Source organism: Plecotus auritus (genome assembly GCF_963455305.1).
Source record: "Plecotus auritus genome assembly, chromosome: 9".
Classification (NCBI taxonomy): domain Eukaryota; kingdom Metazoa; phylum Chordata; class Mammalia; order Chiroptera; family Vespertilionidae; genus Plecotus; species Plecotus auritus.
Genome location: NC_137783.1, coordinates 3,249,979 through 3,267,312, shown reverse-complemented (window position 1 = coordinate 3,267,312; position 17,334 = coordinate 3,249,979). Strand labels below are relative to the sequence as shown.

The window sequence follows — 17,334 nt, the reverse complement described above, 5'->3', positions numbered from 1 at the left end:
GGTCTTTGGTGTGCATCTTTTTAACCAGTGGGGACAGTGCCTCTAAAAGATACGTCTTGTCGCCCTAGCTGGTTCGGCTCGGTGGGGAGAGTGTTGGCCTGTGCGGACTGAAGGGTCCCGGGTTTGATTCCGGTCAAGGGCACATGCCTGGGTTGCAGGCTCGATCCCCAGTGGGGGGGCGTGCAGGAGGCAGCCGATCCATGATTCTCTCCCATCATGGATGTTTCTATCTCTCTCTCCCTCTCCCTTCCTCGCTCAGAAATCAGTAATTTTAAAAATAAATAAGTAGATAAATAAAATAAAAGTTACATAGTGTCTGTCCTTAGAAGTGCCCAGAGGGCCTTCTGATCTGGGTTCTCCAGCCCCTGCAGGGCAGCCCCAAGGTCGGTCTGTTATCAGCTGGGAGGGGCAGGGCGGCCGGAGCCCGATCTACTTCACTCTCTGGGCTCAGGCCTCTGACCCTGCCTCTCGGGGCACCAGGGTCCGATGCCAGGGCCCTGCACACCTCAGACTCCTCCCCGCTGCCTCCTCCTCCCAGAACACACGGGGCGGTGGGAGCAAACGCTAAGTCCACCCACGGTACACCGAACTCTCTTCTCGTTTTGAGTTCATCCCTCAAGGAAGTCCTTCCACGCGCAACTAACAGCTGCGAATCTGCCTACCGGCGCGAGCGAAGGCGGTTACCCCCCTGGTGTCCCCGAGAGGCGTCCGGGGCCACCTGCATCCTTTTAGTGGCATTTAATAATTCAGCCCGTGATGAATCTGCATGATGAAGCAACATAAAGCCGCGTGATTTTATTTTCTCCCAGGATTTAGAGACCGAAACCACCACCATTGTTTTCGTTTTCAGGGGTTGTCATCAAAACTTCATTCTAGAATGAATAATTTTTTTTAAGTATTTTCAAATACCACTCTGGATGGCATCGGGGGGAAGGGCGGCTAAGGCTGCCTTTGCAGACGCAGGGAAGCCGCGCTGTTTCGTGGCTGGTGCTCACCCACTGGGGGCCGGCCGCACCGCGCTTTGTCCTTCATGGGCCCCCATGCAGCGGGGGCCCCCTGTCCCCCGGTGTCCCGAAAGGCTAACGTAAATAGACTTCTTTCAGTTCCTCAACTTGGGGCTCCCCGCGTTTATCTGATCAGGAGCTAGACGGTCCAATAACAGGTCTTCAAGAGAAAACAGCAATTCCCTAGCATTCCAATAATAGAGTAACCACGTCACCCTCAAAAAATAGTAAAACCCCAAACCAAATAAATCGCATTTGGAGAACCATCTGCCTGGGAAGCGGGGATTGTGCGCATGGGAACGGTAATTTGCAAGGCAGAAGCGGCGTGTCCTGGGGTCTCGTGACGAACGTAGCGAAACAGGTTTGTCTAACGGGGAACAGGCGTTTCGATCAAAGGAAAAGCGAGCGTCTCCCTCGTGGACGAGGAGGCAGGCTTCAGTGTCAGACCACTTCAAGCTGTGCCTGCCGGCGACGCAGGGCCGTCTGACTTTCCTTAATGTCACGGGCCACCTCACCTGTTTAAAAATAACCAGGAAGCTCAGCTGGCATGGCTCAGTGGCTGAGCATCGACCTATGAACCAAGGGGTCAGGGTTCAACTCCCAGTCAGGGCACATGCCCAGGTTGCTGGCTAGATCCCCAGTAGGAGGTATGCAGGAGGCAGCTGATCAATGATTCTCTCTCATCGTTGATGTCTCTCTCTCTCTCCCTTACTCTCTGAAATCAATAAAAATCTATTAAAAATAAATTAAGCTCTAGCTGGTTTGGCTCTGGTTTGGTTCAGTGGCTAGAGCATCAGCCTGTAGACTGATGGGTCCCGGGTTCGATTCCGGTCAAGGGCACGTACCTCAGTAGCAGGCCTGAACCCCAGCCCTGGTTGGGGCGCATTTAGGAGGCAACCAATCGATGTATTTCTCTCACATCGATGTTCCTCTCTCTGTCTCTTCCCCTTCCCCTTCACTCTCTCTAAAAACCAATGGGAAAATATCCTCGGGTGAGGATTAACAACAAAAAATAAAATAGAATTAGGAGTCACCAGGAAGCAGGCACGGTCCTGCCGCTGTCCGTGCTGCCCTGTGTGCTGTGCCTGCCGCCGCACTGACGCCTCTGTTGATGTCTCCGCCTGCAGGAACCATGGTCAGCAAGGACGCGGGCAGATGCGCGCTCACGACCTCGGAGAGCGATGTGGAGCCCGCCGCCTGCCTGGCCCTGGAGATGAAATACGCCCTGGATCCCAACCGGCAGATCAAGAAGCGCAACAAGGCCCTGCAGGTGCGGTTCAAGGACATCTGCGAGGCGCAGAACGAGCAGCGGGACCCGCAGCTGGCTGCGGGGCCGGCGGCCGAGAGGCGCGAGGCCAGGGCCGCGTCCTACCGGGCGGCCTACCGCAAGTACATGACGGTGCCCGCCCGCAGGTCCATCCCCAACGTCACCAGGAGCACCGGCGTGCAGACCTCGCCCGACCTGAGGAAGTGTTACCAGACCTTCCCGCTGGACCGCAAAAAGGGGAACCTCAAAGGCTTCCCGGCCGCGGACGCCTTTAAGAGTCAGAACAACGGGTTTGTCCTCGATGCGAAGGAGAGGAGCGAGGGAGGGCCCGGGGCGGAGGCCGTGCCGTGGGCGGCGGGCCGGGTGCAGAAGACGGCCGCCTTGGTTTTCCGCTCTCACCAACACATGGACTTGCTGGCCCAGCCCCTGGGGCTCAGCTGTGCAGAGCTGTGCCAGGACCCCGGCGGGCACAGCTGCCCGGGCAGAGCTCCCCGAAACGCCCCCCGGCCTCCCTCCCACGAGCCCGCCCACCAGCTGTCCCGGACAGCCGAACAGGCCCGGGCCGCGCCGGGCACGGAGGAGCCCGCTCCCTCGGCCCAGGGCAGGGTGTTTAAAACGGAGGTGGCCGCCGTCTACACACCCGCGCCCGGTGCCAAGGCCCCCGAGCCCGCCTTGTCGAACTCGGCCGCCACGAGCCAGTGGTCCCTCTGCCCCGCGGAGGACGAGGGGCGGGGCAGGGCCGCCCATCTCAATGGGCTCCAGGCGCCCCTGACGCAGTGCCTGTCGCCGGAATGTAGTGACCGACCCCCGCGGTCTCCGGCCCCCGCAGGGCGGGAGCATCAGCCTTGCCCGGCAGGGGCGGCCGGGGGTGAGGAATGCCAACAACTCGTGCCTCCCACGGAAGTGGTGGACCTCAAGGCGCAGCTGCAGGTGATGGAGACCCTGATCAGCTCCAGCCAGGAAACCATCAAAGTGCTCCTGGGGGTCATTCAGGAGCTGGAGAAGGGCGAGGCCCACCGCGAAGGGTACGTATGCTCACACGCCTCTTACGCCGCCCTGCCGACGCCTCGGCCCGGGCCCCTCTGTCGCCCCAGCCCGCCCCGGGAGCAGGCTGCAGTCCGAGCACAGAGCAAGCCCGGCGGGTACAGGCGGGTTCTGACGCCAGACCCCACTGCACGCGCTCCTTCGAGATCGCTGTGCGTTAGCTCTCTGCCGGCCTGCACTTCACACCGTCCTTACTGTGAGGAGGCGCGGACTGCTCTGCTACTTTATGTCCGAGGGCTGAGGGTTCATGGTGATGAGGGAGAACAGCTACGCAGGTCCAGACATGGACACGCCCGCCTCTGAGGAAGCACAGCATAGGAGAGAAAGGAAAGATTTCAGGTGGCCTTTTGAAAAGCAAATGCTGACTCACTTATGCGAATAACGGGAACAGCGCTGGTATTCAGGGCTGGCAGGTTTTATGCGTCCCTGCAACCCAGAGAAGCAGCCGGTCCACACAGAAGCCCATCCGTGTGCGACGGGAGAGATGCCTCCCGCACGCGCTGCCCTCCACGCCCAGGGGCATAGGGAACACCACCATTAACAGCCAAACGGCCTGGCATTGATAACAGATGCTGAACTTTGTTTTTATTGATTTCAGAGAGGAAGGGAGAGGGAGAGAGAGAGAGAAACATCAATGATGAGAGAGAATCATGGATCGGCTGTCTCCTGCATGCCCCACACTGGGGATCGAGCCTGTAACCCGGGCCTGTGTCCTGACCAGGAATTGAACTGTGACCCCTTGGTTCACAGGTCGACGCTCAAATACTGAGCCATGCCAGCTGGGCTAGATGCTGAACTTTGGTTCCCATGGTGTGAACTTGAAATTGGGCCGCAGCAAATTTGAAAACTAATGACCGAAAGCTAGGATGCTAGTCTTGAGCCCAGCCAGGCAGGCCGTGGGGGGCGGGCAGGCCTTGGGGGCCAGGCAGGCTGTGGGCAAAGTGCCGGGTGCAGGTTCTGCCCTTGGCGCCCATCTGCGTAAGGAGTTAGTCCCCAACACTCCGCCTCCTGTGACAGTGTAGGGTTTGCAGTCACTGGGGGTGAGCAAAACGCATTTCCAGCCAGAGGCCGTCTCACGGGAGATCCCGAGTGAGCTGCCGTTAAAGGCTTCCCACAGGCCTCCCGTCTCCATGGTCTCCCCATTTCAGTCACTTAGACTTGAGCATGGACACACCCCAGAGCTAACACCAGGGGGTCCCCCGGGGCGTGTCGGTCTGTAGACCACATGCCCACATCTGTCCCAAGACCCTTCATTTCCTCCTCCCGCTCCGAACCCTCTGGACTCGGAGAACGAAAAAGCAGGCGGTTTCAAACTCCAAGGCCGCCTTACAGGTGACCCCTCGTGCTCAGCGCCCAGGTCATTCATTGGGTCCAAACTCAAGTTCCCACCCTCTTTCCCAGTCGGAATGTGGGAGAGGACACCAGCCTCAGGGAGCGCCTCGTGGTCCCTCTCCAGGCGTCCAGGCAGGGAGACAGGGGCTGATGTTTCCTTAGCGACTGGCCTTGGGGGCAGGGGGAGAGTAGCATTTGCTGATTTCCTCGGTGTATCTCCTCCAGCGTGCAAAGCCCTGCACATTGAACATTCCGGTCCTCTGAGCATGGAGCGTGAAAGGCACGCTCCAAGACCCTCACTTCAGAGGGAGGAACCCCAGGAATTTCCATTGGAGCTGGGAAACCGGTGCTCTCCCTGCATCCCAGGGTAGAAAGCAGGAAACTCCCTCTATGTAGATGATCATACATTATCATACATTATGTAACGCAATGCAGGGTTTCATGGCCAAGTTCAAATATCAATGGCGTTTTCCTTGGGAGACACGCTGCAGTTTATAATAAGAGTGGAGGAGGCTCAGACGCCGGGTAAAATCCATTCCTCTCCCTACCTTTCACCCCCTCCACCCCCCGTGCCCTCCCTTCACCCCCCACCCGCACACCTAGCATGGAGGGCCTGCTTGGAACAGAATCTCACCTGCGTTAAGAGCAGCCCCGGGAGGCAGGCGGCTGGTATGCATCTCGGAGCCCACGGCTTTGAATCTCGTGTGAAATGCTGCCCCAAATGCGCTCGGCACAGCAGGCGGCAGCAGGCCTGGCGGGCCGTGGTCTCGCTCTCGGGCACGGTGCCCACGCAGGGGAGGCAGTGCCTTTGAACTGGGCCGGTGGCCACGCGCCAGTCCCTGCTTGGAGCGCAGCGAGCTGCTCTGCACTCGGGGCTGGTGTCGGCAGCCTGGCTCGTGGGCTGTGCAGACCGCACATGGGGGGACAGTTGCTGCAGCCGTGCCCGCTCTGCGTGGAGGCACCCCGCGCACGGCCACTTGCATGAGAGACCCCTGCAGGAAGTCACTGCTGATGCAGAGCTCCCAAAGGCCTCGGCCGGCAGGTGGCCATCTCAGGCAAGCGCCTGACCCCTCCCAGAGGGATGGTGGGCGCAGGGAAGGCGGCGTGGACACGCTCCTCGCAGGGACAGGCCGCCACGGCACTGCGTGAAGGGCCTTCCCTAACCTGGCGCTCCAGGAGCACGCGTTCCGTACGTGGGCGGCGGTGGACAGTACGCAAAATCCTGCCTCTCAGTCCCTTGTCACGCGTCCCGGCGAGGCGCAGACATCCCTCCTTTTAGGCACAGTGTGGGGAGCTCCCGACCGCTCCGCCGGCGGGCTGCCACGAATGGCCCTGCTTGCTTCCCAGCGCCCAGCGCCAGGCACGTCCCCCCGGGAAGCTCAGGGTCACGGAGGCCGCCAAAATAAGCCACTAACGTAGTCGTTGCAGGCTGCCAACCGCGCAAACGGGCACTGAGTTTGAGAGCCCAACCCATTCCTCAGCCGCCGTCATCCCCCAGCAGCGGGGGGGTGTGGGCAGGAGATGGGGACCCCGGGCTGCAGGCCTCGTGCTCACGGTGCCGCTCACGGGAACGGGGACGGGGCACTCGGCGGGGGATGGCTCTTCACTCCGCATCGCACGCGTTTAGTGTGTGACGGGTTCGATGGGGGGACGGCCTGTGGTTCTGCTTTCGGGGAGACCTGACACCACGTGAGGGGCTTGCCTGGAGCTCCGGCACGAGGTGGGGTCTGCCATGGCCCAACGTTGCTCATCAGGCCTCTCCCAGCACTGCCGGGGGTCCCCTGCAGGCGTAGGTGGGGGCGGGGGGGAGGAAGGGGCGCAGCAGAACCTGGCCACGCGGGGGCCCTGAACGTGCCGAATGGGCAGAGATGAAATCCTGAACCTCGGGGGCCTTTGCCATTTAGGTGAGTGACACATACATGACATTACCTGTGAAACACGAGCAAGGTCTAGATCTCCCCGCGTCACGTTGTGCGACGTGACTTGCTTTCACCCGGACACTGACGCTAGGTGGACAGAAAGGAGACACCTGCTGTTGCCTTATGTTCCCAGTGACCGATCGCTCAGATGCAGGTGCTTTGCAGCTCTCCTCACCCTGACGCCCATGCCCACACGGAACCAAGGCCACATCACCATCACGGAGGCCGCAGAGGGGACAGTCATCTGTTTAAGTCAGAGAGAGAAGAGGCAACGTGGAAGACCGCATCCCTGCGGCAGCCGAGGCAGAGAGACAAAATCGCCGGGGCTTGGGCGTGAGGGTCTGCCCAGGAACTCGACAGGGCCCCCTCCGAGAACTGGGGACCCCGTTCAAGGACGATCGGGTCACTCTCGCCAGAACCTGCCCACGTAATTAATTCAGGTCCAAGCCTTCCCCCTGGTTAGCTGGGGCAGCCGCATTTCAGAGAGGGGCGCGGGTGCTATCGGCTCTCTCTCGCCTCCTGGTGCTGCGGACGGCCCCAGGGGCCTTCTCTGCAAGCCTGCCTCTCCGGCTTCTGGCGCGATGCATCTCCGAGAAGCAGGCCAGTGAGCAGCCGGGAGACAAGGCCCGGCAGGGGGATCAGAAGCAAGAGGGTCCTGCCCTGCCAGCTGCGCTCCATCCCTTCCTCCTCCCTCTCTGAGCTCCAATTCCTGATGTTCTAGATGCATCCGTGTCTGTGCCTCTGCTCGTGTGCTGTAACCCACACAGCTGACAACCTTCCAGCCGGCCGCTGTGGCTGCTCCTGGGCACTGGCTTTTTTTTTTCCCAGTTGCCCAGTGAGATCGAGGAGGGGAGCCGAGTGGAAGGATGGGAGCTCAGCTCAGAGTTGGCAACTCGGTCCCACCGCCCCCGCTAACTGTGCTGGGGCAGGGTTATTCACCTCTCTGAACCTCAGCTTCTCACTCTGTGAAAGAGTCAGAGTGCCTGCCTCCCAAGCTTCTCCCGAGATGGAATGAAATTCAGCAGACAGGGACTTGTCCAGGACCAGCTGCTGCCTTCCTAGTTACTTTGTTACTCCCTACTTTGTTACTCCCTAGTTACTTTGATACTCCCTAGCTACTTCGTTACTCCCTAGCTACTTCGTTACTCCCTAGCTACTTCGTTACTCCCTAGCTACTTCGTTACTCACTAGCTACTTCGTTACTCCCTAGCTACTTTGTTACTGCCTAGTTACTTTGTTACTCCCTAGTTACTTTGTTACTGCCAAGTGCTAATGCGGGAGGCTAAGCACCTGAGTACCTTCAGAGGTTCGGTCTTGCTTCAGTCTAGAGCAGGGGTCCTCAAACTTTTTAAACAGGGGGCCAGTTCACTGTCCCTCAGACCGTTGGAGGGCCGGACTATAGTTTAAAAAAAAAAAAAACTATGAACAAATTCCTATGCGCACTGCGGGCCCGGGACGAGTCGGCTGCTAAGCAGGACAGGCAGCGGCACCCGGCGGGCCGGATACATGTCCTCGGCGGGCCGCATGTGGCCTGCGGGCCGTAGTTTGAGGACCCCTGGTCTAGAGGCTGCTTTATTCCCCAGGGTTAGGAGGGGTTGAGGATTACAGAACGGAGGCCTCGAGCTTTGTTCTCATTTTCAGAGAAATGTACAGGAGAAGTTTATTTGTTGTCACGGACAGAGCCGCTGATGTGGAGCCAGGACCCATGGGTTGGACGTGGCTCACCCTGGCCCAGCCTCCCTGAGCTGCATGTTCCCATGGTAAAGAGAATGGTCCCTCTGAGAGGAGGTACCCCAGGCTTCTTTCTGCTCTAAAGACAAATTTTCAGAGATGTCTAAGAACATCGTAACTTCAGCCACTGCCTGAGAACACTCACAAAGGTTGAGAGAGAGAGAGCGGGGGGGGGGGGAGAGAAGGAGCCCTTGCTATAGATGCCCATCAATAAGTGCACAGCGATCCCACAGTTCTGTTCCTTGTTCTCCTCTCCATCCCTCGCCCATTCCTCATCCTTCTACCAGCATCCATACCGGGGTTGGCCTCTGTCCTTTTCTTCTTCTTTTTCTGCTGCAACGGATGACTTTTATATATTTGTGATAACGTATTCCATTTCTAAAGTCCAAGTATGCACTGTCATATCTGATGCCTTGGAAATGGAAGCCCGCATCCTATTCTTTCTAGCATTTTCTTCCTTTACTGCACAGGGCCATGGGGAGTCTTGTCTGTAGCTTGTGTACGGATAACTTTGTAAACACTATTTTTTAAGTTCCTGAAAAATAATAGGCTTCCCACTTTTAATGCGAAAAATGAAGCCAATATACTGCTAAGACTATAAACCATGTTCCACATTCTTGCTTTGGGCTCCATGTAGGATCACACACACTTGGAAATGTAATTTAAATAATCTCCCTCCGCAGAATGCCAATGCACATTTCAAATGCCTCCCCAGCCTCCTAGGTGGGCAGGTAAAGAGAGCAGACGCCCATCTGCCGGCGAATGAGCGACTCCAGGCACGACACGAGCGATTATGGAATTTATGGATTTGTGTCCTAGAATTCAGATTTTTTTATTAAAGGGATGAAATGCCAGGTTCTAGTTTTCAGATGCTTTTTTAAAATCCCGTGCAATTTCCACTGAGCTCTGCAAAACGGTTTATCTTTCCCAGCGGATCTGGGGGAGACTCCCTGGGAAATGTGTCTCTGGGCCGAGCACCCACAAAGCTCCCCTCTCCTCAGCCCCCCACAACATGCCAGCCATTCTGCACCGTGTTATTTCATCCTCACAGAACGCGGCAGGTAGGAATTATCTCCACGAGGAAATGAGAGGGTAAGCTGAGTGCCTGAGGTCGAAAGGCGGGTGAGCAATGGGGAGGAGAGAATTCCCATCTACACCCCTCAGGCCCACGCTCCCCTGCTTCCCTTCTTGGGAAACGGGAGCCCTGGCGTGTGTAGAGAATTCAAAAGCAGGCCCTTCCGTGGTCACTGCAGAAAGGGGCTCCTCCTCCTTCTGGAAGGGGCGACAAGGCCCCCGCACCCCAGACCTGGTACCGTCCAGGCAGACATGTTCTGCAGAAAGCAGATGCCCAGGGCTGGAGATACAGACACCCCCACTGGAAGGGATTCCAGAAATAATGCCTGTTCCTAAGGATTCCTGGTCAGCAAGGGGAATGCCCTGGGTGCAGGAATTTCAGGAAAAGCAAGGACATTGACCTTGAAGCACAGGGACCTGAGGGCCCAGGACAAAGCCTGCCTGTGAGCGGCCTGCCTGGGTCACCACCCCGGGCCCTGCCGTACTGTCTGCAACGTGGGGTGCTCATCCAGGGCCGCCTGCACCACGGGCTCTGACGTCAAGTGCGTGTCCAAGGTCACGTGAACAAGTTGAAGGAACGCTCCCCACGCAACATGAAAATAAGCACCTGTGATCTGAAAGGTCATAGTTGAAAGTATATTCAAATTTAGATCATCATTTCCTAGATAATGCTGATCTAAAGATGGGCATATTTTGACTAAAAATGCAGTAAAAGTTTTTCTATTGATATTTCGTTGGTTACAGCAATAGGCTATCTCCCCAGGTAAAAGTGTCAACATTGGTGCCTGGCCGACGTGGCTCAGTGGTTGAGCGTCAACCTATGAACCAGGAGGACAGGGTTCGATTTCTGGTCAGGGGCACATGCCCTGGTTTCGGGTTCAATCCCCAGTGTGGGGGGTGCAGGAGGCAGCTGATCCATGATTCTCTCTCATCATGGATGTTTCTACCTCTCCCTCTCCCTTCCTCTGTGAAATCAGTAAGAAAATTATATATATATATGTATATATATATTGTGTATATATATATTGTGTATATATATATATGTATATATATATATATATATATTGTATATACATATATTTTATATATATTTTAAAGTGTCGCCATCGGACACAAGAATTTTGTAAATGAGGACACCAACATTGAAAGAGTTTCATCTTCAGCTACAAGAGCTCAGAAGCCATTGTTGAAGAAACAAATGCAAAGTCAGGCTTTTGAGACAAAGTTAAGTTCTGATTGAAATGTGTTAACTAAGCTGCTCAAAAAAAGCGCCTCAGAAGAAAGGATAAATCAAAGAGGGCAGCCTCTGCGGATGTTTCCCACGGCAACCAGTGGTGAACGCACCCCAGCGATGCTTTCAAATTAAAAGCTCTGTGAGCTCCTGGGCAGGTGACAGCGTGGAGCTGAGGGAAGAGCCGACCCAGGAGGAGCCTGCTTTCACGCGGGACACCCCCAGTCCTCTTTCCTTTCTCGCGGGGCAGCCAGGGCCGCCAAAATTTATTTCCATTCCTCGTCAGTACATTAGAGCTTAAACTCTCACTCCTCCAGGAAAAAAACAAGCTCATCAACGCAGCCTCGGCCCGGCCCCACCAAGTTGTTCTCCTTATTAATAGCCACTCTCGGGGCCTCTGGGACCAGGGACTTGGCACGGCCGGCATCCTTTTGCAGCTTGGAGCCGCCTCGGTTTCTGGAGCGGATCAAAGGCGTGGAAGCTTTGCCCGCGTTGTGATACCACCGGGCGGGCCACGCGCAGAGCGATACTGGCTGTCTTCCCCGTTCTACCCATTGATTTTACATCAGGAAACAGATGACACTGAGGACAGAGTCCTGCCCTAATGACAGGTTCACCTCCGTCCGAGTCTGCATGTCCCTGACAGTGGCCATGTCTGTGCCCTGGTAATGGCACATCTGTCTTCTCGTCCCTCAGGCCTGTGTAGAGCGGAGCGGGCGGGGAGTGGAGCGGGGCCCGAGGGAGAGGCAGAGCTCGTGAGGCCCGCGCTGGGGGTGAGGCCAGCGGAGGGGGGACCAAGGGTGCAGGCTGACTCTGCCTCCTCTCTGGCCAGAGCCTGCTGGGCCAGGACGTCTCTCTCCCACCACTGTTACTTCCCTTTAACTCTTGGTCATGAAAACAAGCGGGAAGAGCTCCCCTCGCAGCCAGGGCCTCCCCAGAGCCACAGGGTCACCCCACTGGAGAGCCGCGAGGCCAGGGGAAGCTTGCTAGTTAGCGCTGCCCAGAGAAAGCCACCAAGTTCCTTACTAACGGGTTTCTCCCTGAAGCTGGCTCACCAGGGCGGCTCCCGGGATGCGGAGAGGAGGAGGGGCTGGCCGAGGTGCACAGGAGGCCATTCAGTTTAGTAACCGGGCGAGGGGAGCAGTCAGGACTGACCCTTCCGCGGGTTTGGGGAACGTAAGGCGGGAGGTGGTGATACCATTGGAGTGTTCGCACCTGGTTCACCTGGGAGCATCATTTGTAAGTAATTTGTTTGGACCTCAGCGCTCTTTCCAATAAGCCGAAATTATAGGTGGTGTTGGGGTTCCCAGGCCAGCCCCCACCCCCAATTTTTTTCGGCTGTGTTGGGACTCGGAGAGTGCTGTAAAATCTAACAGTCATGTTCCTAGAGGGACACCCCTAACACGGGGCTCCCTTATGGGGTCACCTAAGGGACAACTACTTTATGCACCTCCAGACCCGGGAGGAGTCCCGGGGGATGGGAAACGAAGACGTGTTCGATGTGTTTCAATCTCAATGAGAGCCCTGCCTCCGACCAGAGTCCTGGAGGGATCGAGGACCAACGGTGAAGGGGGTTGGCTTTATCGCCTGACCTCCCATCTGCAGGCAGAAGAGACAGAAGAAGAGAAACCGGGGCCGCAGTCAACGATCGTGATGGCTGGTTAAATTTCTCTAAACGTGGCATCTCAGCGGTATTCTAAAGCGAGGCGAAGGCAGGCATGGCTCTGCCCCGTCCAAGGTTCTGCACAGAATACACGCAGGTGAAGCTCTTACACGTTTTCTGTCAAGAGCGAAGGTCAGACCAACGCTCCTCGACCTCCTGTCCCAAATAGTTCAGTTTTCTTTTGCTCTTGCATCCACCATTCCGTGCCTCCCCAAACCTTTCCTGACACCTCTCCACGAGGTGGCACCCCAGCATGGCTGGCACCCCGGCATGGCTGGCACCCCGAAATGGGTTGGCACCCCGACATAGATTGGCACCCCGACATGGTCTGGCACCCCGACATGGTCTGGCACCCCGACATGGATTGGCACCCCGACATGGACTGGCACCCCAACATGGATTGGCACCCCGACATGGGTTGGCACCCCGACATGGATTGGCACCCCGACATGGGTTGGCGGGGCAAACAAAGATACCAGGCCGCCAGGACGAGAGCCGAGGGCAGGTATTCATGGCGGGAAAGTTACTGAGGGAGGTCAAAGGGCACTGGGAGGACCGAGGGGGCTGCTCCTGAGGGTGCGCCCTGAGAACCCTAAGAAAGCTTCACACAGTCAACCCCCTCAGACACCCCTAAGGCAGGGGAAGTGGGGGGGGGCACCAAGAGGAGGGTCACTGTTCCTCAAAACACAACCTCAGTTAAAACAAACCAGTTGCTTTGTCTGCGTGGGGACCCCCGGCCACTAAGGGACACAGAGCTGCTCGGCCTAACACAGCGGGCCCGCCGCCAGCTAGACGCCTCCAATCGGCTCCCGGGAGACGGACCGTCACACTCTCACCGGGGAGAGCCAGTACTGCCTCCATTGACTAACCGAGGACCTTAAGTTTGTTAGGAAAACTGATGTCACGTTTTAACAAGCTGAGCTCGGACGTCCCCAAATCCTGTCATGAATGGTGCGTGGGACAGATAAGCAGTCGCGTGTGCATGGATGTATGGGGAGCGCCTCAACGCACTCTAGCTACTGAGCAGCTGGTGGCGAAGAGACCACGCTTCCGGGCACAAGCTGGCAAATCCCTAGTGAGAACCTGGACTCGGGAACCAGCCCAAACTACAGCTGGGGGGCGGGGCGGGGCGGGGGTGCTCAACCCCTGGGAGGGGTCACGGAAAACAGCTGACTTTGTCTACGTTCTGACGTTTCACTCCTCCCATCAACAGGAGTGGTACCACTTTATGCCTATAATTAATGCCGCTCTGAGCGCCTTGAAGCGGCTGAGATAAATGATGGCTCGGTTATCAGGACAGGGCAGCTGGCACGCGACCCGGGCGAGGCCGCAGAAGGAACAGACGGTCTCTGGCACCGGGGAGGAGCGGACAGAACAAGCGCATCAGGATGAAGGGCATAAATTCACAGGCGCACGGCACTCTCCCGAGAGCAGAGCTGTTCCCGGTCTGCAGCCACCGCCTCGAGCTGCGGCCTCATTCGGAGCGGCGGTGCCGAGGATCTCGGTACCCAGTGTTTTGAAGCCCACAACGACAGGAGCGCGCCTTGATTTTCCCCTGATCCCAGGTGCCGTTTGCTCAAGTGCTAGAGACCCTACACTTGCCGAGAATCACCGTGCTGTTTACAAGAGCAGAAACTCAGCAGGGCCGGGACGCTGCCGGGGCCGAGGCAGGTGCGCGCCAAGACCCTGGGGGTGCTCATGGAGAGGAGAGGGCTTCTCTGAATCTAACATCACACGCCCAGGGATGCGAGAAGAGGCTTTTCAATGGGGAGCCCCCGGCACTGTATTAGAATGGGGGAGCCCAGGCTAGAGCGCCACGCCGTCTCCCGAACACGTACTTCCATTGAAGAGGAGCCAGGGCTCTGAAGAAATCGGCCTCCCTGCCAAGCAGGAGTGGAAGTGACCTTCAAACGTGACTAAAACTGCGTAGTAAAATCAGCCTGTGCAGAGCCTCCTGCTTCAGCAAATTGGGAACAACCCCGGCACCTCCACGCGCTTCCCCAAAGCCCGTGCTTTCCTCTCTAATTCCACAGCTCACGCCCGTCTCCTCTACCTCCCAGTAAAGCCCCCCAAGACCAATGAGGGTCCAAAGGGCATCACACAAGGATAGGTGCAGGGTCCCAGATGGGTCCTTGGGTTGGAACTGTGCTCCAGGGGGATGGCGAGTGGGGTAGGGGTGGTGAAGGTGGGAGGACAAGAGTGAAGTAAACAAGCCACTGTCCTTGGTGCTGAACGTTGTTTTCTTCAAGTTACATGCATGGCTACGACCAGGAAATCATGGCAAACGGCAAATTATGGTCACGGCGCAATAAAGGGCGGGTGCTACAATGATCGATGCATTAAAAATCCATATTTCCGCTGAGCGTGCTTGTCACTGGGGTCCACAGGGGTTCCTAATGGGAACAAACGAGGGCCAGAGCGTTCCACAATTTATACTTTTCATTTGCTTTCCGCACTCAGTTGGAATTTTTCTCATTAGATTTGTCTCTCACCGAACTTCAATCTGAGAGCACAAGGACTGTCTTATTTGGTCAAATTAATATTAAGCAAACACCAGGGCGTGCCGGGCATGGAGACCGGCCCAGGATGATAAACCGGCGCGGTCATGAGTTTCTCAAGTCAAAAAGGAAGAGGGATTTGCCAATGGAGCCATTCACTCGCAAGACTGATCATTATGATTTTTGATCACGACTTCCTTCCCCTGCAGCTTTAACAACCACCACCCAAGCGCTCTCTCCTCACTTCCCGTCACAGACAGCGCTGGCCCTGCTGGCCCTGGAGACGCACCTGCTCCAAAGGGTTCGCTCCTCGTGGTGACAGAGGTGATCTAGAAAGATAATCGTCGCAAGTCCTGGCTTTATGGCTTGCTTCCAAGCGAGAAGCTGAAACCAGGAGAAATCCATATTTGTGTTCCCCGTCATGTAGCAGCAACTCACCTGCTTGGTCTACGTGCGGAGAACACATCCACTCAGATGCTGCAACACAATTACTAACGTGACCGTAAAATTACCAGCAAAGCCAAACCCTACGGCTTGGACGCGCCAAGGACAATTAGATGGATTGTCGAAGCGCTGAGCCAATGGATCGTGCAGGGTAAGTCCTCGGTCGAGGGCACCCTCCTGCTTAATAAAGTGTAGCAGGCACACCTTGACGGGGGCAGCCTGGGACTGAACCACAGGACAGGAGGCACTACTGGAAACTTCACTCACCAATGACTCTCTCTATGTCCACAAACTACTACGGACTCCAAACGTTTGAATCCTTTTCACAACAGAAAGGTCCAAAACAAAGCCGAAGGGTTTCTCCAAGCCAAGGTCATGATCACGGGGTCCTGGAAATACCGCCAGCCCTGGTGGGAATGAGAAGAGGGGGGGCTTGCTGGGAAGGGGGGAGGCGTGTCGGGAAGGGGGGCTGCTGAAGGAAAAGGGAAGGTGCCACCCACAGGCTCTTCGCTCTTCCTCTCCTGCCAAAGTCCAGGGCAGGGAGAAAGGCCCAGGGGGGTCCCGAAGGCGCCCCCAAAGGGAAGTGATGGTGGATGAAGGTCAACACAAATGCCACCACAGAACACCACCAATTCTGGCTCAACCAGAAGGACGGCGGAGACAAGGACGGCGCCACGCTGGGCAGAATGTGGTCCCTCGTCCCCAGCTCACCGGGACCCCAGGGCATCGTCGAGGAGAAAATCCTTGGCCAAGGGTCTGTGTAACACAGAATGTAACGAGGAAAACAGAAGCGAGTTCCAGGTCGAACCCCAGGATGCGTGCCGAGGTTTGCACGGCGCGGGGGTAACACAGCGACGGCCGTGTGGACGGAAATCCGGGCGGGCTGTTTCACGGCCAAGTGGCCCCACAAATGGACACTTGCCCCGCGAGGTTGGGGGGCTGAAACGGGGGAGCTGGTTTTCCCTCCGGGTTTCTTGCAAACACCACACATGGAAAGAAAGCCGCACGGAAACATCCCGGTCTCCCTCTGCTCATAACAAAACCAGATTACTTGCTTCATCCGGCAGCTTATGTTCACATTCCAAATTTAATTTAAATACCACCTTAGCTGGGGCGGCTGCGCGGCGTGCAGCGACAGAGACAGAAGCAAGATGGGACACGCGTGAACCCCCCATCGCCGTGAGGAGTGGGGGCACTGGGACGGCGACCACGGCCCCACCTATAACCTCTCCTGTTCTTCCCTCGCAGGCTCTCCTACCGGACCGGGCAGGACACAGCGAACTGTGACACGTGCAGGAACAGCGCGTGCATCATCTACAGGTACGTTCCCTTCTCCTCTCCCCCTTGTGTTCTGAGTGACGACGATGCTTACCCACAGACGCAGGGGTCCCCATGCTGGGAGGGTGACTGCAGTCAGGAAGGAAAGGGCATCACCGACCCTAACCCAGCACCTTCTGCCCACGCAACCCCAGGTGTGTGCTCACGGGACCAGGGGCAGCTTGAACGCATGTATCTCGTATCTCACATGTGTGTCTTAGCGGTTTCACAGACTGGTATGAGTATGATGGCTGCTCCCTTGGGATCGGGAGCAGGAGCCCTGCACTGTACGCTGCGGAGAAGCTATGGGGTGGGAGCCCCGCACTGTATGTACACTGCGGAGAAGCTATGGGGTGGGAGCCCCGCACTGTATGTACACTGCGGAGAAGCTATGGGGTGGGAGCCCCGCACTGTATGTACACTGCGGAGAAGCTATGGGGTGGGAGCCCCGCACTGTATGTACACTGCGGAGAAGCTATGGGGTGGGAGCCCCGCACTGTACACTGCGGAGAAGCTATGGGGTGGGAGCCGTGCACTGTATGTACACTGCGGAGAAGCTATGGGGTGGGAGCCCCGCACTGTATGTACACTGCGGAGAAGCTATGGGGTGGGAGCCCCGCACTGCACACTGCGGAGAAGCTATGGGGTGGGAGCCCCGCACTGTATGTACACTGCGGAGAAGCTATGGGGTGGGAGCCCCGCACTGTATGTACACTGCGGAGAAGCTATGGGGTGGGAGCCCCGCACTGCACGCTGCGGAGAAGCTATGGGGTGGGAGCCCCGCACTGTATGTACACTGCGGAGAAGCTA

The 17,334-nt window shown here is 57.1% G+C and overlaps 2 protein-coding genes across 9 annotated transcripts in view; one reads left to right on the top strand and one right to left on the bottom strand.

Moving 5' to 3' along the window:
* DOCK1 (dedicator of cytokinesis 1) overlaps positions 1-17,334 on the bottom strand; it is a 331,039-nt gene that overhangs the window by 158,120 nt on the left and 155,585 nt on the right. The gene's annotated exons all lie outside the window — the stretch shown is intronic.
* Positions 1-17,334, top strand: part of INSYN2A (inhibitory synaptic factor 2A) — a gene marked incomplete at its 5' end in the record, with an annotated part of 41,666 nt that overhangs the window by 12,870 nt on the left and 11,462 nt on the right. Inside the window, 2 exons of one of the 2 annotated variants that reach the window (XM_080641481.1) lie at positions 2,132-3,296; positions 16,456-16,527. In XM_080641481.1, the coding sequence (XP_080497607.1) occupies positions 2,137-3,296; positions 16,456-16,527 (1,232 nt within the window). Of the gene's footprint in view, positions 1-2,115; positions 3,297-16,455; positions 16,528-17,334 lie in introns of those variants that run through there. The other variant, XM_080641480.1, reaches the window with a different exon arrangement.